General features: G+C 41.9%; 1 protein-coding gene across 1 annotated transcript in view; it reads right to left on the reverse strand.

The window, feature by feature from the left end:
* Positions 1-24,987, reverse strand: part of SPIRE1 (spire type actin nucleation factor 1) — a gene marked incomplete at its 5' end in the record, with an annotated part of 127,940 nt that extends 102,953 nt beyond the window's left edge. The window contains 2 exons of the mRNA XM_084260577.1: positions 12,026-12,060; positions 24,666-24,987. Coding sequence (XP_084116703.1) covers positions 12,026-12,060; positions 24,666-24,987 — 357 coding nt within the window. The remainder of the gene's footprint in view (positions 1-12,025; positions 12,061-24,665) is intronic.
* Between the last annotated feature and the right edge of the window lie 1,146 nt (positions 24,988-26,133).

Below are 26,133 nucleotides of genomic sequence, written 5' to 3' on the forward strand. Positions count from 1 at the left end.
GTGGAACACCTGGAATAACATGGTCTAAAAAGCCACTTACCACCCTTACAAGGAGGGATTCTGCAGATGGTGGCTTTGCCCCTTCTGTAAATGGGACTTAAAACCACTGGCAACAATATGCTTTGCTACAGTATCTCTCCAGGGCAGCAGAGATACTCAGTGTGGGTGGATGACAAGAAGTATGTTAAGTATGTTTTAAGGAGGCTCTTCTCATGAGGTAGACTGCTGACTACTAGCAATTTAAAAGAAAGCAGAAAAAAAGTCAGACTGGGATCCTGATTTACTGAGCACTAAGAGGTGGCAGGTAATATAATTAGAAAATAATTATTTTAAGGGAGAAAGGGATGTAAAAGAGAAGTAGAAATGAGTCAAGATCATTCCAAGAGAATGAGTCATAAAAAAAAGCAGATTCAGAAAAGAACACATCCATAATACACAGTTCCTGTTGTGCTGGGTGATTCAGAGGGATGGACAGGCCCTTAACTAAATCTTCACATCACAGGGAGCCACAACAGAGCAGCCTGGGTGAGCACTGTGAGAATGTCAGGCTGCTGGGTATTGGTGCTGTATACAACAGCCCAGGACTGGAATGAACTATCACTGAGAGACAAGGCAGCATTTCTCCTGCCAATGTATATATCAGCATAAATGTAACTACACACGTAGCTGCCTTGGATATGGGGCTAGGACTATAAAAACTTCATTTCTGAGGAAAACAATAATTTGTTTTGTTGTTTCTGTACAACTGATGTTAGAAGGGGTTTTATTTCTAAGTCTAACAATTCTCAGTTTCACTGCATCAAAGCCACTGAGGTTGTAACTACCATAATGCCTGAAGCAGCTGACATCCTTTGTTGCTGTAGCCACTAGACAGGGAAAAAGCACAGCAATCAACATTTTCCCATCTTCTATTCAGAAAGCTTTTTGAAAACAGGTTTTTACAGTCGCTTTATATAACCTGTAGTGGGCCACATGAAACGAAAACCCCAGTATTTCAAATTCAGCCACCTTTGGTGAAGAGTATCTTCTAGTTATGCACAACAAAAATACAAACATCCGTTAATCCGTAATGTTCAAAGTTTCTGTGCCAAGACAGGAAGCACAAGGCAGTGTGTACACTGATCTGCTGCAGTGGCTGCTGGCTGGAGATACCCATCTAGCTAGATATTCACACAGACACAGGACTGAAGAACCAAGATCTTCACATGTACACAAGCTGTCTTTTTCAAAAACAAAAGGATGAGCCACTGACAGGGAAGCACTCGGAATCTCATTAATTTGACACTTTGTGTTTGAACATGACAACATACGAAACGCCAGACCGTGCTGCGCTGTAAATCCACAGTGAGGTTCAGGCTGGGTTTAATGACTGTATCCTGGCTCACAAAACATCTGCTGAGAAGTGATACCACTCCTCTGAAACAGATTTGGTGAAAAGAAATATTTTTAGGACCTATTTTTAGGACCGCTAGATTACTCACTTCTAAGATACTTTCTTTGCTTCCAGTTCTCTGTCCTACTAATTACTTGAGTATTATCACACTGTGAGGCTAAACATTACTCCATCCACTTTTTAAATGACAATATACCTCATTTGCTTCACTGCCTTTCTAAATCCTGTTAGTATTCCTCATTCTGTATCAGGTTTTGATGCTTCTTTCCCTTATTACTGTAACCGTTTCCCTTTTCTCATACCTAAGCATGACTCCAACTCCTAACCCCCCAAGTTTGCTTTTCTTTCCTTCTATGAAAGTGTTCATTGCTCTTTTTTTTTTTTTCAAATATTCTACATCAGTTTTGAAATGCTTTCTGTGTCTGAAATATTTACAGGAAATTCAGGGGTAGGTTTGACTTCTGTGTAGGAACAAAGCCCGGTCTATGTACTGCCAGGCAAGTGAACAATAGAAAGTGAAGTTTGCTTTTGTACTAGCACAGCAACATCTACATGTATAACCCTGAAAGATAAAGAGGTTTATTTTGAAAGAGAATGGATTACAACTGCTATTGAATTTTGAAGCATTTCAGAAATCCACACAAGAAAAAAAGGGATAGCCTAGCCTGAAAGTAAATTCCCAGTATCTTGATGAAATATCTCTCAGGGGAATGAGTATTTTCTTGGCAGCAAAGTAACAGGTTTGTTATTTTAGGTAGTATTTAAAATCTGAAGGAAGATTTTCAGTTTTATGATTAAGGCCTAAATAATCTACATTCTATGCTGGCTCCACCATGCAGCCCAAGTATCACACAGGGCAATTTGCCTGATGTCTTCAAACTTCATTTTTCTTTCTCTAAAATGAGAACAGCATTTCTTTTCTCCCACCAAACATTCATCTTGCCTACTTGAGTGTCCATATAATTAAGTCACTGAGGCAACACTCAGAGCCTCAGGGACATCACACCCCTCATTTAGTGCTGGCCTAAGTTTTAAGCTGTAAGGTCAGCTACTGTATTTCTACATTCAGCTAACATTAGAAGACACAGAAATAAGCTGGAGGATCTGAGAGTTGCTAGCAGACAACACTTCAGAAAGTTGGGAGTCCAGACATTAAAAACATCTCAACTTTTTGAACAAATATTTTCCTTGTGTAAGAGAATGAAATACTTCAAATTGAAACATAAGTTTGCTGTAATCCCTCTAAATAAGTGGTAAAACTCCATCACGAAGGCTTGTTTTTCTCCCTTTCTCTCATTTAACAATCCTTACCTATTTTTTTTCCAATTAACTTTCTACTTGACATCCAGCATTGTGTCTGAAACATGAAAAACAAACAGTATTCCAAAACATTTTCCTAGTGCCAGTGCTTTACATGTTACAGGCATAAATGTGCAGCTGACTCTCCATGAGCACGCAGTGTTACTGTTCAAGTTTCCTTCAGACTGTGATAAAAGCAGCAGACTGCACAAAGCAAGCCAGGTTCAGCACTGGCTCGGTCTACCAGATCTAAATAAAAAGCTAAGAGCTGACAAAAGGTAAAATTTGTAAGAAAAATGCATTACAATTAAAAGTTTGTTTATTACATAAAATCATAGCAGAAGTCCTCAAGTACATTAAGTTGGACAGCAAAAGCTGGGTGGATGTTACAAGAACATCCTGGCCAAGAAAGTTCATTAAGAACATTATTTTTGTTAGTGTACAGGCAGATAAAAGAAAGAATGAAGGGATAAAGAACTATTTTCTGCATGCCTTACCAGTTGTAGGTTTACAGCAAATTCCCACAGCAAAGAATATGAAGAGATATAAACAAGAGCAGGCCTTTGGAAAATTACAAGGCAAGAAGGTAGCCAAGGACCAGAGACCACAAATTACTCCACTGTTTTCATGCAATTTCAAGTGTATATTTGTGGAAGGCCTAGGAATTGCATGGAGCTTTCACTCATTGAATAAAAGTGAAACACTCAAATATTCAAGCACAAGCAACATGCTCAGAAAAAATAATGTAATCTGATGAGCAACAAAGTATATTCCAAAGGAAAGTATTGATTCACGGTCCCCAAACGGTGAAGGGGTTAGATGAGAAAAAGGTAGGTGCATTACTCTAAATTATGTATTTCTATGTTCTCTGAGACATTGTTAAGAGCTTTGCTCCAAGGCAAACAACAGATAGCACAAGAAATGGAACATCTTCCAAAATGAACAGACCAGATGGAGCAACTTGTTTACTTTTCAGTATCTGCTCCAGACCCACAATAGTTAAAAGGAGGTAGTCTGAACGTGCAGGCCAGAGGTGAAGAGAAAAGCAACGTATTGCAGCCTCAAAACCATATGCAGCCAGAGAAAAGTCTTTCAGAAAAACATTGGAGAAAATATTTTACAGCATTGCCAAGAAATGAGTAGGTGGCAGGCAGTTTGCTTTAGCCAAGACAACCCAACAAAAAACCACAAAGCCTGAATTATCATCTTGGCAACAGAGAAGAGAGGGGTGCTTTCAGCAGACGGCAATTAAGGATTTGGCAAGCATCTGGAGGAAAGGAAAGAGTGTGAGTCAAAGATAACGTTAATATCACAAGTCCAGATAACAGAGACAGATAAAGGCACAATGAAAAATACATAGCAGAGAAATAATGAATTCGGGTAGTAGTACAATATCCACTAGGACAAGCAGAAGTGCAGGGGAGCTGTCAAAGAACACATCTGGAGCACCGAGTCATCTCTGCAACGCTGAGAGTCATCAAATATCAGGCAGAGGCAGTTAACACACCCCCACAAAAGCAGATGATTAACTCTTTGCCCAGGGAGAAAGAGAAATAAAGGAAGTTAATGAATGAACTATAAACGATTTTAAGAGAGAGGGAGGCTGGAGGTAAATGTACAATACAGGTGAGAAATGGTGACAGGAGACCCAGACAAGGGTGTTTTAGGCATGAATCCATGGAGGAGAAAACCTCTCAGTTCAGCAGAATATGCCTACCTCCTCCAATGAAGGAGCAGTTAATCTACTAAGTGTGAACAACTTGCCTTGTCCTAGTTAATTATTTAACCTTTGCTTCTTGCAGAGGGTGAAGTATTAAATGCATTACAGGTGCTTCAAAATTCCTCCTAGTTATTAAAAGAAAGGGACATCATGAAATACACATTTAGAATTCAGACACTCCTTTGTTTTACCTCTATGTTTAATTTACCCTCTGCATTTCCTTTTGGTATGTAAAAGTATTTTACCTCACATGCTACAGCACACAGCAACGCTAAATGATAACCAAAGAATTCAGTGCTGAACATCATTTAAGGTCTTTCCTTCACACCATAAAGGAGAGATCATGGAGCTTGCTTTGTATTCCCATGATTGACATCATAAATATGTAAGTGGCAAACAAATTTAAACAGCTTAAGATGGAAATGTTCACACTGGTAGGTCATGGGGAGCACAGAAACTTACCAGTTGCTAAAATGTTCACTTTGGAACAAAAGCTCCAATGAGTTGCACTGTGTCAAGTCAAACAAAAGAAAATACAAACCTAACAAAACCTCCTTTTTTTGCCTCAGTGAGCCCCAAGAGCGATTCAGTACCCTCTCTGCCAAAGAAAGCACGCAGGGCTGCACACTCTCACGACTTGACTGCAAACCTTGCTTTGTTTTATGTCTCAGCTTCTCAGGTCAAGTGATTTAGATAAAAAGCTACGTATTAGCGCTCATGTGAAGAAAAACAATCAGTCACAGAACTGCCAAGAAAAAAAAATATGTATTTGAGCATGTACTGACCAAAACCTAGAAACTAACCTAAAAAAACCCATAGTCTTTTTGACAGTGTTTTCTAGCTCACTGTATGCTAGAAAAAGCCTGGTTACTTTTGACCGCTCAAAGACAGCGCTACTGGGAATTTCTGAACTGGCCACCACGACGTGCCCTGTGATTAACCTACTGAAAACACGTTATCTGACTAAAATGCCAATTAAGCTTTACTCTTAGTATTTTCGCTGAGTTCTCTTTGGAAATCCCATGAGGGGACACTACATTTCTCCTCCCTTCTCTTGCAATACCTGAAACTTCCGCGTGTTCCCCATCAGAGGACAGCAGCTCTTCTTGCTCCCAGCAGAGACAAGACTGCAGGAAGCAGCAAGAGAAATTAAAGGCTAAACAAAGATTAACCACACTGTCTACTTCATTCCACATATTCAATTGCATTTAATGCTAAAGCTGCATTAAAAAACAAATGGCTTTCATAATGTTATTTTCCCAAGGACAAACTGCTAGGGGTTCTGCACATGTCAAGGGACTAACAAGAATCTGTATGTTAAAATGTGATCTACTTCATGTAAGGATGGTTTAGATGAACTGGATCAGTATTTCTAAGCAGGTACATTCGAATGACTCAGTGTTAATAAAAGCTATGACTGAAGGGTACAGTTGTCAGTAAACAAAGTAGATGGCAATACTCTGGATTCACCTCCTTCATAAATATTTCACTTTAAATCTCCTCAGATTTTGAAAACAAACTTATTGATATTATTATTTTCATCTTTCAATCACTGCCTCATTTTCTTAAGCTTATCGTATTTGCTTTTAAATTTTAAGTTGGGAAAGTGGTACCTGGTAACCAAACTGCTGAAGTGAAATTAAGTATTTAGCTCCCTTAAGTCCCTGTTTTTTTTGGCCACTGACCAAATTCAAAACTGGTAAACAAGCAATTAAGTTATCTTAGCAATGCCAAAATTAACTCATTTCAGTAATGCATGTTATAGTTGAAATAGTGCTGCTTTAGATATTCAGAGACCTTTATGCTGGAGTCAGAGAGCGCTACTAAACCCAGACACCCAGAAGTAAGAAAAATTAAGAGATCAATTTGTAATACACACAAAGGCCTATTTCAGCAATTACCTCTCTTAAGGCAATTTAATAATGTAATAGGACCATAACATTAAAAAAAAAATAAAAATAAAAACCCAAAATCCATGTTTGTTCTTCACAGAATACCACTGATGCCCACTTCAGTCAGAGGAAGTTGCTCATGTCCTGAAGTGAGATAACTATGGTATCAAAAGTAGAACATCTGGAAGAACACAAAAGCAGTACAAAATGAATATAGTATTATATTTGGACACTTAACAAGCTCAAAGTAATCCCCGTTCTCTTTTAAAAAATGGTATGCTGAAATCTGATTTCCCTTTGCTTCCTAAAAATCAAACCTCCCTCTGAACCTACCCAGTACTCCAACTCCATCACTGCAAGTGTAGATATTCTACACTTGTGGATGTATGGATTGAAGCAGTGCAGGGAAAAAATGGCTGCAAACAACAGGAAATGTTCAAGAGATTCAGCTTCTTTGTATGCTTTTCATCTGTTATTTAACCTACATCTTCTGTACTTTATTGTCATCACCTGGAAACCACTTCTGCATACTTTTTACATTGTGGATGTTGGGCTTCTGGGTGAATAGAGACATTCAAGAATGGAAAGCAGGGTTTTGTCCTCCATAGGTCAAAAAGGCAACACTGTCAGGTCAAAGGTACCACTGCAACTGAACTTCCTGAAATCCACCTTACCTCAGTTTCAGAATTGCCCTACGCAAAATCCACCAAGAAATAACAGACAGCTCCCTCCATGCAATCAGTCCAAGAACTGTTACCTGGGTTTCTACCCATCCCCAGAAGGCATATCCTCTCCTTGGATTATATTTTTACTATTAACTATGTGGTAGTCAGCAAAAAACTAGGAAAACACAGCATCTCTAACAGAAAAATCGTAACTAGCAGACTTCATAGAACAGTGATGTCATATGATCACAGAGGCCTTTGAGGGACTAGCAGAACAGAAACGTATTTATAACTTTTGTAGCTTAAAATTTACTTCCAATAACAAGCTGGGGTGGGGAAGTATAAAACATAGCATTCTCATTTCCTACTGATACTCTAAACTTGTATTTTATCATACACAACAAAGCAGGACAATACAAAGGGCCATTAAATTGCAGACACACATACCAACATCTAAATTTAAACTTTTCCCTGAGGTTTGAATGAGAGTTTAGATTACTCTGTTGATGTGAACAGAGGTGCAAACATCTCCACCAGCACTGGTCAGCTAAAAAACCAGCATCTTAAAGCTAACAGATGCAATAGCTATCATATCAATCCATACATGACAGCTACGATAGATATGATAGCCTGTCATTGGTATGCTAGGCATCTTACCAAGCACAAAAAATACAATTTATATAGAAAGCCTTCTGCAAAAACTGGAGACCTGTACAAATTACCTCATTCTCCTCACAGTCTGAGATCCCTTTAAGGGTCATATAAACCATATTTGCAAACTTTCATATCTTATCTCTTGAAAAAAAACCCAGGCAATTCTTAAGTTTCCACAGAGATTTAAAACATAAATAAACAAATATTAAAAAACGCCACCAACACAACCTAACTGAATGTTCCATGCTCTGATATTATGCTTTTTCACAGGCAAAACATTCCCTGGAGGGATGAAAATTACTGCAAGACCTAGTTATCCACCAGACTTTATCTGAAATTGTCAGAAGACCAAGTCTGAAGTCTGGCCCTGGACTCTTCCCCAGCTGTTCAAAAGGTTTATCAGTGGTATCACTGGAATGAAGACTTTGTCATACAGCCTGTGTGACTTGAGGGTGTGTAGATTATTAAAGGTACATCATACTACACTGCAAAATTACAAAGCCTTTAGAAGGAACAGTTGATTTCTCTTAGAGACTCTGGACAGATGGCAGGATTTGACTATCACTAAATCAGCTTAGTCAAATACATTATTAGTTCTCCAGACCAATATTCACTGCGTATTCCTGATGAAACTGCTGAATGAAAAGGGCGATGTGCCAACCTTAGAGCAAGTAAACAACAGAAGTCCATTTTCCTCTAAGATCAACCTCCTCCTGATGTGCTGTCTATGCTTAAACAAATTACAAAACACAAAGCTCCTCTTGAAAAAGCATCTCATTACAAAACAAAAACCAATTAAAACATAAACTCTACCTTTTTTGTGTGTGTGTTTACTATTTAACCAAGTGTTTCTGTGACCATTAAGTAATTCAGGAGAATCAGGAGGTCAGGCTTACTGTCACAGAACCACCACATCAATGAAAGCAAAAAGAGCTTTCAGGTGTCTAAAATAACAGGTCCCTCAAGGGGCAGATGTGCAGCTTCTCTTGGAGATAATTCCATCAGCAAGGGATGAACACTTCACTCATCAGAAGTGGCACATAATACTTAAGCATGACTTAATGCTCACAAGAAAATATGCATGATACTACTTAGATTTCTAGAAGGCAATCCTGAGTCCCTGTTAATTCTCCTCTTAACGGCACCAGGAATCAAAACCTTTCATAAAAATACCAGATTTGTAATCAAGCATTCTTACAGAATTTTTTTTTTCAATGCACAATGAAAGCTCAGATGGAAGACAAATTCAGCTGTATTTTACTGTGAGAAATGATTCTCAAAAACATTTCTGCTGGTCCTCCTTGCAGTGACATTTTTTTCTCCCTGTAAGGTTTTTTTCCCCCCTCACTGCAAGGTTAACGCTGAGGAAGTAGAACGGAGTGATTATCACTGGGCATGACAAGGATTGCTTCACTGCTCCAACTACCCCTCATTCAGAATGTTACTTTTGTTTACGTTCAACAAGAAAAAAAAAGAGTCTCAGATGTTAGTACATGCTAAATACACCCATTTTACACTGCTTGAATTCAGAGCAGGTAACACACTCTAATGCAGGTGTGGCATTTTGTTTAATGTAAAATTATGACACCTCTTTTGAAATTCTAACATTTTGTGCTATTAAACACACACTCTCCTTTTCATCAGCATGAGACAGGTAGTTGATTTTGTTTGTGTCGCTACAACAAAATTGCAAGTATATTCTTATTTGTACCAAAGCAAATACATGAGTCCTTATAACCTAAATATTTATTTCTCTAAATCATTATATGAAATGCAGTCACTATTTCAAGTTCCCAGTGAAAAGGTAAAGGAAAAAGAGGGCAACTTTAGCTCCAAAGACAAGTATTACAATTTTCACTGTGCTAATAATTACCAATACCTACATCTGATAGTTCACGAATAGGATTTGCATACAGAGCACATGAAGTCTCCCTGAAACATTCCTACCAGTGATTCTTTTGTGATGTGCCATGGGCTGAACAAGTTATTCACCATGGATTGGGACAAGCTATTTAACTAATTTCTGCCTTTTAAACAAGCGTGAGAGGCTGGGTGTCTCTCTGTGTCAGCACACACGCTGGTTCACTGCGCTAATCACACCCAACAGGCCCGGCCTGGGCTAGGTGGTCTTTTCAAATACACAGCCACCATTAAACCCTCCTGCATGTGAGTCACTTTCCACTCACAGAATGCTTTCTACTACGTGTTTACCAATGAGGCTGGGATGTTTTACATCATCTTCACCCCCTCGCCTGAGATGACTAAGGAGTGCTACCATTATGTACCTAACAGCCATGGGCAGATACAGATTAAATAAAGCCACCTTCTTTCTTAGTCCCATCTTCTCCTTAAGGCTACAGGAACTGGACTTTGAACTTCATTTATTTCAAGCTAGTGATAGGAGTGATGTGTGGTGTACCCATTGAGGATAGCATACACGTCCTGCAAAAAAGTTGTAATTGCTATCAGTTGTGATTTTAAAAAGTTTTTCACACGTTATAATACATTGAATCAGGCCACACTCTTCCACAGGAATCAAAAACGTGAGACAAGCTGTCTCTGCTGATTTACTAGTTCTGAAAAAACATCATCAACTCCAACAGTAAAGCTGCAGCCCCACAGGAATTCTGGAGGAGGGAAGAGGCACTGACTCCTTCACAGCTTCCTTCAAAATGACACAGATAAACAGAAGAGCCAATATGCTAATGGTCACAGTGTTGCTTATTACAGATAATATAAAACGAAGCCTCTGTCTCATGGGAAATTCTAATCTGCTTTACTTTCACACTAATCAACAAAAAGTATTTTTAAATATCAAAATTTTAAAACTCTTTCTCCATGGAAGATGAAGTATAACATAGCCAACTGACTCTCAACTAAGTCTCTTTTCCTTTGAACCAAAAATACTATAACATATTTTGTTTTGTTAAAAAGATTGTATCAGGATTTTACTATTACTGTGTTTTTAGTGTCAAGGCCTTTCATTACCTTCTGTTAAAAATATGCAAAGCAAAATTGTAAACAAATACAGCACACAAAACAAATGACACGCTAAAATATAATTTGTAAATAAGGTACTAGGCTTCTGAACTGGGATTTTACAAACGCTGAAACAAACCCAAGATGCACTTGCCTAAACTTGAACACATGAAGAAACAACACATGCCTGCTTCCTCATATCAGTTAGGATTTACTCCTTATGGTGTATCCTGCAGAAAAAACATTTTCTTGTTTTCCTGTACTAGCAAAAATCTAAATGGCATTAGCATTTTACCATTTGTAGTTGAATTAGCTGGCCTTTCATTCTGCCCTTAAACCAGCCATTCTCATGCACAGTTAATATGTATAAACCAGTCAGTAACAGCAGTTTGTCACCTTAATATATATTATTGATAAGAGAACAGACAACCCACCAATTAAGATGCGTGCACTTGCCCCATCTCCAGGCTCAGCCTGAGGTATTGATGAACACTTGAAGTAAAAACTCAGCTTTACATTTCAAAGAAAGCTCAAAGGCAGTGAGAAAAGACTGCCCTGCAAAGGGCACAGAAATGGTATTTATTGCTGGAAAAGTTTATTTAAGGAGCAGACTATATTATTTACTCTGTGTGATAATAAAAATTGTCCTTTGAGTCCACGTCTTGTTCAACAAGATGTTCTACTCAGTCTTCCTTTCAGTCTTGGATTAAATCTATGAATCTTGCAAAACATTAGCTTGAACATTCTTACGACACTAGTCACAGCTCAGTATTAAAGATACAGAGTAAAATAATGGTCAAGACATAAATGAGACAGATTTAACTGGATTGGTGTTTCTGTTGCTACCCAAACAACATGCGCAACATTATTTCCTGGCGCTCAAAATATTTCCAAGTGACACTTAAAGCAAATAACAGAAGTATCTGAAATCAGGATGTCTTCAGGGGGATAAGCAACCCTGAGATCACCTGTCTTCTCTGCTTCCATCCAAGTTCTCAGGTTGTCAAAATCACTAAGCCATTCTATAAACACTAAGTAATTAATCCATGAACTACATGTCCTTTCTAAAGAATTAATAGAATTTATCCAACAGAAATTACCTAAAAATATTCTGCTCAAATTATGTATTTTAAATAAATGAGTATCAAATGATATTACACTGGCTGCATAACATATGTCTAACCTTGTTTTTGGAAAACCACATGGCCTGCCTTTCCTCAGTCTCCAAATGGGAGACCAAATATCCTATGTTAAGACACATTTGTGTAGCTGTTAATGAAAGTCATAAATACAATACACATTTCACAGCAGAACTTTGCAATAACAACTCCACACTATAAATGTAGCAAATTTACACTACAAGGTAATGAAAAAGAGCTGAGCTAAATCAACACCAGCAGAGAACACAAAATACTCCTCTTACCTCCATTTCTGTGCAGTGTAAACGGCCCGATTTATCTGTAATTGAAATAAAAAAGTTTTCAGATTCAGTAAAAGACAATTCACACACAAAAAAAACCCAACCTAAAAGGTAATTGCTAAATATTCTATGCCTTGCTTTAATCATATGCTTCAATAATATTTCTATTATATATGCATCACAGAATTAACAGGAAGGCGGTGGCCCTGCTCTCTTTATTTGGATCCTTTGCAACGCTGCCTTTTAAAAAGATGTCTTTAATGCCTGGCTTCATTATTTAAATTGTATGACTGATGCTTGGCCATGGAGGGAACATGAAAACATACAGCCTTAAATTAAGCAGCAGCAAATAATTATTTCAAGAGAAAAAAACATCATTAAGTCATAAATCAGGGAAAAGCCACCGTTTCATCTAATACTTCTGGGATATCAAAGTTCAACAACGACATGGAGTTGAAGCAAACGGAAGTTGAAACATTACTGTAATGTTTTTGTAAGTCCCACTGGTCAATTTTTGCGTTTTCTCCAAGTGCACAGACATCGTTTGGAATGTTCACAACACAGAAGTTCTGAATCCTGTCACCAAATTGAAACCTCAATTCCCCCAAGACAACACACTTTGGTATAGAAGTGTAAAGCGGCTTGACAGCTTAACAAAACTAAGGCTGAAATTTCACAGCATATTAGGAACCTACCCTTTCACTAAAAGCAGCAAGAAGATAATTTCATAATCAATATAATTCCTATCAAAGCAGGGTAAAGGATTCTGACAGGATGATTTCCTGCTGGAAAAACAACATTCAAGAAAGCCAAGTGTTCCACAGAAATACACCCATTCCAATGGGGAGCGACTCAAAACACACAGTGAATTTTACTCTTTATCTTTGCTTTTCAGCTGTACTACACTCACAATGTTAATCTAAAATTTGCAATTTTGGGCCTGATGGCACTCACCCCAGGGAATGCATGACATCATTTTGGGTCCCCACACACTCCAAACCTGGAACGGCGCATGTTCCCTTGACCGCGCGTACACCAAGAGCACACACTACGGGTGACGCTTGCTGAACACCCTCCAACGCAGCCCAAGGATTTACTGCAGCAGTCTGGAAGTGCCTGCAATTTGTAGCCTTAACTAGGAGGACTGTTTTTCAGATTGCCTGATAAGCCCAAAGAAGCTCAACCAACTGGTTAGCACGATGCTTTCCGAGCCACAATCAAGCTGACTCCGTATGGTAAAACTGAACGACACGCAAAACCGCCGGCACTAGAGAGGAGTCACCCCCCGTGGGAAAAGATTAATGTTTCATACCCAACTGGTCACCTTCCCTTTGAAACTAAAGGTTAAACACATCCTGAATGAATAAGGAACATCCACCTCACAGAGTGAAAGTTGTTTAACCTTCATTTTGAACTGTTCCCAAGGCAAGCTGAATGTTTAGCCCAGACCTCTGCCATCAATACTGCAAACAGAAGAGTAAGTTAAGAAGGCAGCTTTTGCATCCCCTCTCAGCTTTTCAAAAGGACTGGAGATTCTTGTTGATTCACTTCAAGATTCATGTAACAGATTTTTTTTGTGTTTAAAATGGTAACAGGTAAGTGATTGTAATACATTATTAATGAGATAAATTTACTGTTGTTTCTTTTTTTAAATAGTCCTACAGTTACTCACAGATTTATTAATTTTAGGGGCTCAAGTGACAAGGGACCGAACCACTGTATCTCCACGATACAAGACTAATTCACAGAAATGTAGTCAAGATGGGGGGGTGGGGATGGGAAGAAATACACTGCCTGTTTTTTGAAAAAGACACTATTTTTTTAAAAAAGTCATTACTTCAGAACAAATTAGTCATTTTGAACCTATAATGATGCAATGGCATACAGAAGGCCACCAATGTTTGCAGTAATTTAAAACAGCTTGACTGGCTTCTCTTATAGTCTAATAGAACAGGAGCCAAAGTGTCTACTGGATCCTCTCAGTGCCACAGACACAAAGTACTCATTGCTACACCTCATGGTAATGCTGCAGTCCTACAAAGATCCTTTTAATAGAAGTCCCGACCTAGTCCTGAAACACAAAACAATCAGCCCAGTCCAAACAAATAAGGCAAAATTGGGATTTCTGAAAGGAATAGCAAGGAGCTTATCTCACAGCCCCTCTGACAGATCTTCTTTGATACACCTCCATGAAAGCTGTTCTTCAAGGAAAGGCACACAAACTCTGGAAGCTTCCCTTATTTCATACATGGTATTATCCAATATACTACTGCTTTCCGAGCTAATTGTAACTCATTGTTTTATTATAAAAATACAGGGAGCACCTTAAATGCAACTGTTTATTCCCATTTATGCCTGCACTTATTTAAAAAAACCCCAAAACAACAGTACTTGCTTAATTCCATGTGTTGGGGAAGGAAGGTGGGAATAACAAGCAGTTTAAGTCTCACACCAGCTCAAATGCACTGCAGACAGTATCCCAGACAGGCTCAAACTACTAATTGACTTACAACATTTAAATATATACTGCATTATGGTAATTATTAACCATAACATTCCATATTCCTCTCTACCTTCAGTCAGTCCAGCTACAGACTTAGCAGATTTCCCTGCTCTAAGTGCTCTTACTGAAGGATCCCCTCCTCAAGGGGAATTTCCTCCATTTCTGAAGAGACCAGTGCTAACAACATTGACCCAAGAATCATAGAATGGTTTTGTTTGGAAAAGACCTTCAAGATTGAGTCCAACCATCTACCCAGCACTACTAGGTCCACGTCACCACGTACATCATCTACTTTTCTTTGAAACACCTCCAGGGACAGTGACTCAACCACCTCCCTGGGCAGCCTGTTCCAGTATCTGACAACCCTTTCAGTAAAAAAATTTCTCCAACCTAAACTTCGCTTGCCACAGCTTCAGACTGTTTCCCCTTGTCCTGTCACTGGCTATCAGGGAGAAGAGACCAACCCCCACATCACTACAACCACCTTTTAGGTAGTTGTAGTGAGCAATGAGGTCTCCCCCTCAGTCTCCTTTTGTCTAGGCTAAACAACATGCACTTGCATCTATCAAGACAAACAAATTTGCTTTTTTATAGCCCATGTAAGTCAATTTACTGGTACTGGCTTTACTTATACTGGCTGGGAGTAGAAACTTCTTCTCTCTTCAGCTGACAAGAGGTTCTGCCTTTTCCATCCTAAGTGTAGCCTAAGGGTCACACTTTTAAATTCACACTGAGAGAAAGAAAGCAAATCCCTGTAAGAAGTCACAGAGTAGTCTCTTTCTGCAAATAGCATTAAGTAATATTTAAGCTGTTGCTACTTAACATAGACCCAAACTTCACAACCAGTTCAGCTAGATGCTGCGCAGGTCAGTATTCTCACCACTTTTACTGCCAAAACAAAATTCAACAGTGTTTTTCCACGACAGCTTTCAAATACTGACTAACGCATCCATTACTAGTAAACAGCATAACCTTAACTCTCAAGCTAACTTCAATTCGTCAACAAGCTACAATTTGGAAGATTACATCATTTGTCATCCACAGACTGCTGAAACAAACAAAAAAAATAAACAAGTACAGTTTTTGCAAGAAGGAAAGAGACTTATATTGGATGTTTCCTGTAGCTCTGAAAAGTCTTTAGAGATGTATCTGCTAAAAAAAAAAGAAAAAAAAAAACAAAAAAATCCAAACCTTCACATTCGTTTCTCCTCAAAATTTCTATTTGAAAATAATTCTTATTTCAGACTCTCAACAAGAGGAATCATGCCAAATTTCCATCAAGCACTGGAGCATACTGACTCACCCCTCAAGCAGTAGCTTCAGGCTGCTACTCCGACCAGGAAAAACAATTATTTTTACAAAATCTCTCAGAATACTGTTTAAAAAGACTACACTGAATTTATCTATAGCCCATGCTTCACTGAAGCACAATTTTCCAGTCTTCCAAGGATTAATAGGTCACAGTTAGAAAGGGTTTTCCAAGCAACCACATCATGTACTGCTGCCAACAGCCCACATTTAAGATTGAATTTTAAAAGCAAAATAAGATAATTCAGCATGTCAAAATGGATTAACACAGATTATTCATAAGAACCCATGAAGGATGTGCAAAACCATTTGCACTCCACCACCCAAAGGAAAATGAAGCTACAAGGTTGACGTTAGTGATGTGACACCACAATCATACTGCCGCTATTTGGGCTATAACTGTTGCCCTAAGAGCCCGGCACCTTAGAGCCTCAGAGCATCTTCCTAGCCTTCCTTACCTTCCTCTAACATCTCAGATTCATCTGCACAGACCCAAACCCCTTTGCTTCAAGGCAGCTTCTTGCAGAATGGAACCAGTATTGATTTTCAGGCCGCAGAGTAGCTGATGTATGCACGGGCAACAAACCTGAAGTGCGTTCTGTGTTAAAGATTAGTGCTCCAATTAAAGGCCACAGCCCACTTCTGCAGGTTTGGGGTGAAATCAAGCAGCTATTTCCACTATAGCAGAACTCAAGCTGCCTTCAGGAAAGACTGCCAACTGTCCACAAGGACTGAAGGACAGTGGAAGAAGTGGCTGAATAAGAGAAGAACACGGGGGCTAATTGAAGAAAAGGGAACAAGGGAGAACGCAGGAGGCACTAACTCGAGATCAACAAATTCAACAGTCCTCAGTCAGGCTACCAAATTCATGGTAAGCTGAATTTGTATTTGCTTTCTAGACTTTGTATCTCCAAGAAGCATGGTGGCTACAACAGTAGACCTTTCTCTGCCCTTAAGAGAATTAGGAACTCCTCTTTTTTTTAAAAAAAATATGTTTTTTAAAAAGAAAAGGGAAGAAAGTTCAGACTCTCATTTAATCACCTAATTGCAAGAACTGGAGCTTTAATTACCAAATCTGATTGTCAATACAAGAGTCAAGATTAGCACCTATAAAAGAAAAGGGAAAGAATGAAGAAAGCAAAGGCAACCAAGCAACACAAGGAGCAGAGATGAATATGCAAAGAAGAGGATTCATAATTAAATGGAGAGGAAAATATTGATGCACCAGCAGTGAGCCAGACTTTTGGCAGAGGATGGATATTACAAGATAAACAGAGGACAGAAAAATCTTGCATGATAAAAAGAAAAATTAAGACAGCAAAGACAACTATAGGTAGAGCATCGCTTAGGAGTAAGAGACATCAGGCTGCAGGGAAGAAGGTCAAGGAGAGTGAGAAAAGAGGAAGGGAGGAGGCTGAATTAGGAGATGTGATCAGAGACCCACCAGAACTGTGAGCATGAAGACCCATGTTTTTAAGTAAAACACCTAGGCTTCAAGAATCAACACATCTTTCCTCTAAACTCTGTAATTAGAAGGCAACAAGACATGGTATGAATTTTTACAGCTTGTGGGTTTTTGGATCTAACTCACGATTTCTGTATCAGCCTACAGCTGGTGATTTAGAAATGCTATGCCTTGTTTTCCTGCTTGGGAGATGAAAACGGAAAGAAATTCTTTAGAAAATACAAGGAAAATAGAGGTTACTAGACTGAAGGCAGCCCATGTCAATCTTTTCACCCCTTGGTCTTCCTTCATTCAACTCATACTCACTGAAGTTAATCCTCATTTTGTACAGTCTTAAGCAATCCCCTCTGTACATTTCACAAAACAAAGGTAATGACTAAAGAGGTCTCTGCTGTTTAATACCCAGCTAAATCTTGTCATAAAAATTATTTTAAAATAATATTCTTTAATTCCAAATTAACTAATCCACGCTACCTTAGTGCTAGAATCTAAGATGTAATTAAATGGTCACTGTTTTGTCCTATTTCTACTCTGCACAAGGAAAACATCTGTGGTCACCATACAATCCTTTCCATGTTCCACTGCTCACTCTCTTCAGCAAACCTCTAAGTTTACCTAGGGATCACATCAATTGTTGTTACTCTAAGATAAATACTGTGGTAGATCTACATCTCTGTGTGCTGCTGAGCAAGATTTGCAGCTGCCAGTCTCTCCGACAGATGCTTAAGTACCAATACTACACACTCACTTTCCTCTGGCCTGTAGAGTTATCAACCATTCCCAAAAAGTGTGAATATGCAGAGTTCATGTGCATCTTTGAAAAAAGAAATTAAAAACCAAACCAGTTTTGTTACTCAAACCACATTCTAGCTTTCCCTGGAGCTATCCGCTAACTTGCCCATTCAAAAAGTCCGTATGCTTGCAGCAGCATTCTGACTCCACTGAAGCCACCAGCAGTTTCTACTGTCATATTTGATGGATCCAGAGTTTCAAGAAGATTACAGCTTTTCTAAATTGATAACATAGCACTACTGGATCTATTAAGCACATTTGCCAGCTAATACACTCTCTCACGTTCATGAAAAAGTAGTTCTCTTAATTCTTCTCTGCTTCAGCTATGTCTTGCAGTCTTGTATTTACATTGTGCAAACTGACTCATCTCTCCTCTTGTTCCTCCTGAAGTGCACAGTAATAAAATTCAGTAACGCACTCACGGCTGCATGTGTCATGCTCAACATTTTATCAGGAATAAAAGAGTATTCGTTTTGCTTCCTTACCAGACCCAATGCTGTAATGCAGTAAAATAACTCAGGAAAAAAGGAGTGAACGCTCTCCGTTTCTCTTTTAACAAACATTACGAGAAAGCTTCCCCACTTTTGAAAAGACAGGTTCACTGCCAACTCGGATCCAGGATATTACCTATCCTTAATCCTCTTGTCACCTGCCACACACCTACTCCACACCTGGCAGATGCAGTCACACTCAGGTCAGGCTCATTCACAACGCTGCCGCCGTGCAGGTCATTTTCACTGCCTGTCACTCTCATCACATCTTGCTCTCCAAATTGTCCTGTTTAAGGCACGCACACTCTCTGTGCGTCACATCACACACAGCTACCATCTTCATTTTTAAAGCCCTTATGCTACACCAGTCCTACCCATCACCTCTCACTGGGGACTGTGGGGTACACTGTCACCTCCAGCCAGCCCCCAAAGCAGGCATTGGTCACACATTAGTTTGGGGTTTTTTTTAATAGTAAAGAAAAAAAAAAAAGAATGTTTGTTCTTTCACCAGTGATGCCTCTTACAGACATCATATTAGCTCCCAGCAACATCATGGCAGACCTCTCATTTTCCACTATACTCTTCAATCACTGTTAACAATGGCAACTACTCTGTTTTGCTTTCTACAGCAGCATTTTTTTACTGCACTAGTCAGGAAAATCTCCATTAAAGTAAAAGTTAACAAATTTGCAATTTAAGTCGTTTTGAGTATCAAAAGCCCACAATTCCTCCAAGTTCTTTGCTCTGAAGTTCTCCTTAGGAACAAAAGCAGATCTCAGAAAACGCCGAATTAGTCTCTATTCCTTCACCGCCTACTTACCACCTTCAACATTTCCGCATACAAATAAAGGCAGCCGAGGTCACCTCTCCCTGCTGGCAACTTCTTTACATTTCTTTCGGGGAGGCTTTTTTGGGGTTCCTGTTCCACTCTCCCCCCCAAGCCAAAGACATTATTTTTTTAGGTGGGGATCTCTTCTTTGCTTGTTTTGTCCTCCCCCCACCAGAGCTGTCTGCAATAGGGCACCTAGCCATCTGCCTACGTTCACTGCGAGCCCCCGTAACGCCCCATGCACAGGCTGCATCAGCATAAGCCACGACTGGAAGCCTTCCAGCTCACCCTTACGTACTGGGAACCACGCTGAGGGCAGAAAGCCCAGCATAAATAAGGCCTGAGCTTTCTCTCTCCCACAGATCAGCAGAGCAAGCAAGCAGAGATAGAGTATCAGCTCACCGAGGCTCCTCTCTGCTGTCCTACCTTGACTTCCAACCCTAACGCCTCTATGTAGATGGGTATGTCTGTCTTAAAACTCCTGCAGGAAAAGGTGAGGCTCAACACATCAAACCTTACTATTTTTAAATACAGAGATTTCTCAATACCCTCGAACAAAATCTGAATTCTGAGCATAATTAAGTCAATGCCACATTTATTTTAGCAGCATTCATAGCAACACCTGTTTTGAAATTTAAACAGCAAGCAAGGCTACTCCCACCCACTATCTTTCAAAAGTGTCAACAAAATTAGAAGTAAAATGTCAGTACATTCGTTTTCCTCTAAAAATCCTGCATATTTTTCCTCAGTGCTCCACAAGAGACTGGCAGATGAGAATTTCTCAATGCAGAAAAGCTAAATTTGCATTTATTTGTCCTATATTTCTCTACCCTGCCTTCCAATACCTGGGCACACAAGGGCGGAAGGAGGACATGAAAGCCATTAAAACTGCCAAAGACAACGTAAGCTGTTCCTCTCCGACACGCCTCACCCTGAGCCCTCCGAGTCCCGCCAAAGCCACCGTGCAGTCAACTTTTCTGTGATCTTTTTGATTCAAAGCCAGAATACTCCATGTGTTATGCCCTCCCGCTGAACGCCTGGCAGATTTCCAAGAGAAAAATCTGCATAGTACTTGCTTCTGATAAAACCAGAAGTAATTTCCCTCAACGCTTTCCCCTCTAGGGCTGGAGGACAAGGTGAATAATGGCAGGCTCTCAGGAAGGAGAGGGAAGGCTGAGGCACACATGCATGCCAGCCCTCAACAGCCAATGGCTGGAAACCAGCACGGTTTGGTTTTCCAACTACCTGCCCTCACCCCTTTCCAAGATCCTCAAGGCTGTTTCCCTTCAGGAGCTCGGTGCAATGCCCAAAACCCAGGTGGCTGCCTTTGCAAAGTTGAGGACCTGGGACTAACAGAACTCTTCAGTTTCTCCAAGCCTGATCATCCCCAAATTCATCCCACAGGAAGGAAATGGTGCAGCTGGCACTCTGAGAAGGAAGAGCCTCTTATCCCTCTCACAGTGACAACCTGAGCCTGACTAAACAGCCTTCTGTGTGCCATGACATTGTGCTGTAGCTAAGTGCTGAGCACAAGGTTGATTGCCAGCTCTTGTGCAGGTTTTCTACTTCCATATCTATAACTTCATTATTGCTTCAAGATTAAAAAAGCGCTTGTAAGTACAGTTGCACAAGAAGAGAGCTTGGAGGAGTCAACCACAAGTAACAAAGAGACTGCTAAAACACCCATCAGGTAAAAAACACTTTGTGCTGTATCTTCAAGTTCATCGTTGGGTATATCTAGGCAACTCACACTTCCGTCATGTTTGGCCATCAGGCAGCCACAATGATTCACAGGAAGATGACCACAGTGGGCCCTCTGTTTTCTGCACGTTCATCTTTATTCTTTACTCACTTCAGCTCTGGCAAAACGATCAGGTTTGCGACACATGGCGAAACCATCGCCTTGGGAGGATCGATAGAGCAAACTGGGTGACAGGGCTGCGTTCGCTCCCGACTTCGCCCGAGCCCCGCTGACAGGCATGACTGATCACATCCTTCTGCTAGTCCCAAACAAAGCCCGAATGTTCACTGCCCAAAGACACCATTCTTCAGGGGCTCCTTTATTTGCCCACACAGGGTTCTGTTGTTCACAGAGATAGAAACTAACAGCCAATATTTGTTGCCGGGAATTATCCCAACCTATGCACCAGACTATAGCTATACCTTTTTATTTTTAAATGTAGAACAAAATAGCTTTATGGTTTGGAGGGTTAACATGCAGAACTCCTACTGCTCTAACAAACCTCCTGACACGGGACAATTAAACCTAAGCTGTCTGAAATACAAAGGCATGAAAACAATTAGCAGGAATCCTTCCTAATCCTCCACATGTCAGGGATTCAGGTAGCATCAATGCTTTAAGTGAAAACCAACAACTGAGCGACATTTTCATTCTTAATATTTTTATTTCTATTTAGCCAAAACCTTATTTTTTGTTTTGTTTTTAAACAAGCAAGATAACCAAATACTAGTAGACCATTTAGAACTGGATCTGAGAATCAGTCTCTGCCTTTGGTTAAGCACAGGGATTCAACTCCAGGATTGGTTTTCTGCCCTTGTTATCAGCGAAACTCATCTTTGTTTCCTATTTCAAGGATTTAATCAATTTCTATCTAGGCTTTTTTACTTGGAATTTCAAGTCTTGTGCATTAACTGGAAAACTGCTTCACAAGAACCAGCTTTGGAAAAGTACCATAGGTGCTTCTTTATAAGAAAACTTCAATTTGTGTCTCCAGAGTAAAATTAATGTGCCCAGACAGCTTCAGGGCACGTGCTCTGATGTACTGCTCCGCAAATCACAGCGCCAGGGCAATGGCTCTTCTTAAGCTTTCATTACTACTCAACAGAGTATGTGAGCCTAAGAATAAATACCCGTTCAAGAGGCTCAAGCTGGAATTGGCTCAGAAAGCTCATTAATCATCACCTAAGGACACTGCAGTTAGCACTAAGGAAAAGAACTGGGGCAGTTCAAAAGATACCAAAGAGAAGCAAGCCTGCTGTCAACTCTTCCACGTCCAGCAGAGTGAATTACTAACACTCACCCTATCACACATACAACAGTTTCCAGGGTAAGGCTTCTACAGTTCCACAAGGAAGACTAAAAGCCAACTGACTAGGACCACCTTTGTTTCACACTGATGACAGTTACTCCCACAAACACACACAATCCTTTGTGAAAGCTTGACTGCAACAGCCTTTATATCCAAAGTCAAGGGGATGAGGAAGACGCGGGGCTGGGAAAGTATGCCAGAAGGAATACTGCCTCCTTGCAAAGCCAGGCTCTCAACAGGCTGTGGCCGATGCAGAAGTGGGAACTCTAAGTATGGTCTAGGAATGGACATCTGGCAGAAACCTCCCCTCCTCCCCTTTTCTATTATATGCACCGGAGGGGGTACTCCCCATGGGTTATCTACCCTTCATGCTTTCCTGGGAGATCTGTTTAGGGGTTTTTGTAATACACACACTAAGATTTTCAACAAGTATATATATGGGGCGTGGAACTGATTTCAACATAACATATGCAACAATAATATTTAAAAAAAAAAAAGAAATAAGTGAAAAATTGTCAGCACTGGAAGATATTTAAAAAAAAAAAAGTCTCATCTATCCAAAGACTTAAATGTGGTACCAACATACACAGGTTAGCACATGTTAACTAAAATATTTTAAAAAGACTAATGCAGACGTGGCATGTGCAGCTTTAACATAAAATAAACATGCTGGATGTCAGTGAGGGGTCTGAACTTTAAATGCAGATATATCCAACACCTTGCTCTGGGCCATTAAAAATGTACTGGATGAAGAAATAGAATAAACACAGGAATAGCAAGGAAAAAGCAACAAAAGAAAGAAATACCTAGTAAATAGATTTATTTCTTACAGTAAGAAAGAGAAAGGAAGAAGTCTGACACGATCTCAAAACACTTGTAAGTAAAAGCAGCACACAGTATGCAACACAGAACTCTTCGATGCTCTTGTGACATGCAGATGCCGTGGTCAGGAAAGTATTTTCCTGGAACTTCTAAGCGCTGGTCTGGCATTTTATTAACATTACAGCAACTTTTTTTTAAGAAGTAATTTTTAAAAAAACCCATCACACCACATTTAAATGGAAGCCATCATTAGACTCATTCCAATTGTGGAACAAAACTACGTCCCTTCTCCCACTGCTCTTATTTTGATATTAGCATGTACCACTAACTCCAAACTGGATTACTGCAAATCTCTGCCAAAAGACTTTTTGGACAGGCAACCTATTCAAAGGCTTCATTAAACAGTAACACCAGGTGTAACATCCATATTCTAAAGGCTGAAGGCTCAGTTAACCCCATCTTGTGAATCTGCCATTGCCTTCTGCTTCACAAAACTTTACAGTGCCAAAACCCTCCGTCTTCCCGGAAAACTCGGGGAGGCTGGACATGGACTAGGTCGGTACCGGGGAACGCCAGCACCTGCGTGCGAACTGATCGCGACCCTCTGCTGCCTAGCTGTAGCTCCTTTCCAGAAATAGAGCTTTACATGCAACAGAGAAAGAAATAAGATTAAAATATCCCTTTCCCCATTGATGGCCAGAAGCTTTGAAATGCCGAGAAAGAGACAGGCACCCTTCTTTTCCTTTCCAAGGCAAAATAGGTTTTCCTGGATATTTAAAAGGAGCAGACGGTAGGTGCTGGGGCCCTGGTAGGTGTACGCGGTTTCCTTATTTACTTCACGTCCGCGTACCTCTAAACTGATCTATTTCTAAGAGGTGCCTTTTGGTGCCAAACTATTTCTGCAAGACGCCGTAGGATGAGCAATATGGCCCAAGGAACTCCAAAAGCAGGCGCTGTAGGTGCGGATGACACAGTATTACGCACCAGAAGACGACGCAATTATAAAACACGAAAACCCGCATTCACCTCCCCTGTCCCCCCTCACGCAGGCGATTAAATTCAAGGTGCCGGTTTTTACCTTTCCAGGCACGAAACCGAGATGGTGGGGGGCAACACTCCCCCACCCCCCCCACACACACACACACTCTCCCGCCCCCGGCACGGCTGAGGAGCCGAGCGCTCCCTCACCGCAACCCTTCGGCGGGAAGAAGACCGTCTCCTCCCGGCCGCCACAGCCCACGGACAAAGGCAGAGGGAAAGGGGCGGCCTCCAGCACCCGACACCCGGCTTGCCGCCGCTGTCGGGCCGGGCCGTACCCGGGGGAAGGCGGGGGGGGGGGCTGAAGGGGGTCGGAGGTGGTGGCGGCAGAGCACCCGGCCTTACCTGCGGCGGGCGGGGGCGGCCGGTGGGGCTCATCCTGCTCCAGGGTGACGGCGCCGTCCCGCCAGACGCGGAGGTGGGCGGCCGCCCCCAGCCTGGCGATGGGGGTCTCGCCGCGGCGGGCGCGGGCCCGCAGCGAGCCGCAGCACTGGTAGCACACGGCCCACGCCTGCTCCTCGTTGATGGGTTGGTTGTAAAGCCTGAGGATCTCCTCCAGAGACAGCGCCTCCGGCTGCCCACCGGCCCCGCCGCCGTCCTCCTCTTCGTCGGCGGAGCGGGAAGCGCCGGGCTGGGGCTCCGCGCCGCGCTCCCCCGGCAGCGCCATGCCCTGCCTCCGCCGCGCTGCTCCTCAGCTCAGCGACCGGCCCCGCCGCGGCGGCAGCTGCTGCTGCTACTGTTGCCCGCGCTGCCGCTTGTGGTGGTGCTGCTGCTGCTGCTGCCGCCCGGTCCCGCCGTGCTCATCCTCCCCGCCCCGCTAGTGCCACCAGGCCGCCGGACGGGTCGGCCCGCGCAGCAGGCAGGCAGCGGCCAGCCGGCAGAAGGAGCGGCGCCCGAACCGCCCGCCGCTGCCGCCGCCGCAGGGGGAGACAGCTCATAGCAACGCAATGGCGTCCTCGCCCGCCCCCGCCGTTGACGGCCGCCGCCCGGCGCCGCAGCGCCCCCTGCCGCCGCCAGGAGCGGCCCGGCCGTAATGGCGGGCGGCGGTCCGGCTGAGGGGGTTCGGAGGAGGCGGGATTCGTTTCGGGGGGTCGCCAGGGCACAGCGCGGCTTCGCGGCAACCTCCGCGCCTGTGGGCAAAGCTCTGATCGCCCTCCGCGGTGATAGGCTTCCGTGTCTGCCTTAGACACGGGCACCGATGCGGTGATTCAGCTTGCTGCTTCGGCACGGAGAGCTGTCAACATCCCCCCAGAAACGAACAGCTCCAGGCGGAGAGCGGGATGACACACACATCCCCGTACCCCCAACAGTTAAACAACGATGCAGACCCCCATCTCCCATCAGGGGTGCTGCCCGTGCCAGGTGGACACCCCGCGCCTCACAGCAAGGCCGGCCCTGGCAGGGACACACAGGCAGGCTGGCAGCACCGGAACAAGCGTTGGGAATCGCCTTCCCAACAGTTGGGAACTGATGTTCCTGCCCCTGAATACGCCTGGGCAGCAGCAGGGCACAGCCTGCCCCTGTGTGCTAGCTTTGCCCTGAGCCAGCACCCAGTGCCTGAGCACCACACGTAGAAAAAACCCAGTCCCTGGTGTAGGGACTAACTCGCTTCCCCCTCCCCCTCCCCCCCCCCCAAAAAAAAAGGAAAAGAAAAAAACAACAAACTCTAGGGTCTTTTTTTTCTCCTTTGCTATTCTACAATTTTCCTTATGTATGTAAAAAGGAATTAGCACCTGCTCTATATGGAAGACTGAGGTGTATAAACAGGCGTGTTGTGCAGTGTCCCCTTCCGTACACGCAGAGCACTGCACGC

This window comes from Gallinula chloropus (assembly GCF_964237585.1).
Source record: "Gallinula chloropus genome assembly, chromosome: 2".
NCBI lineage: Eukaryota > Metazoa > Chordata > Aves > Gruiformes > Rallidae > Gallinula > Gallinula chloropus.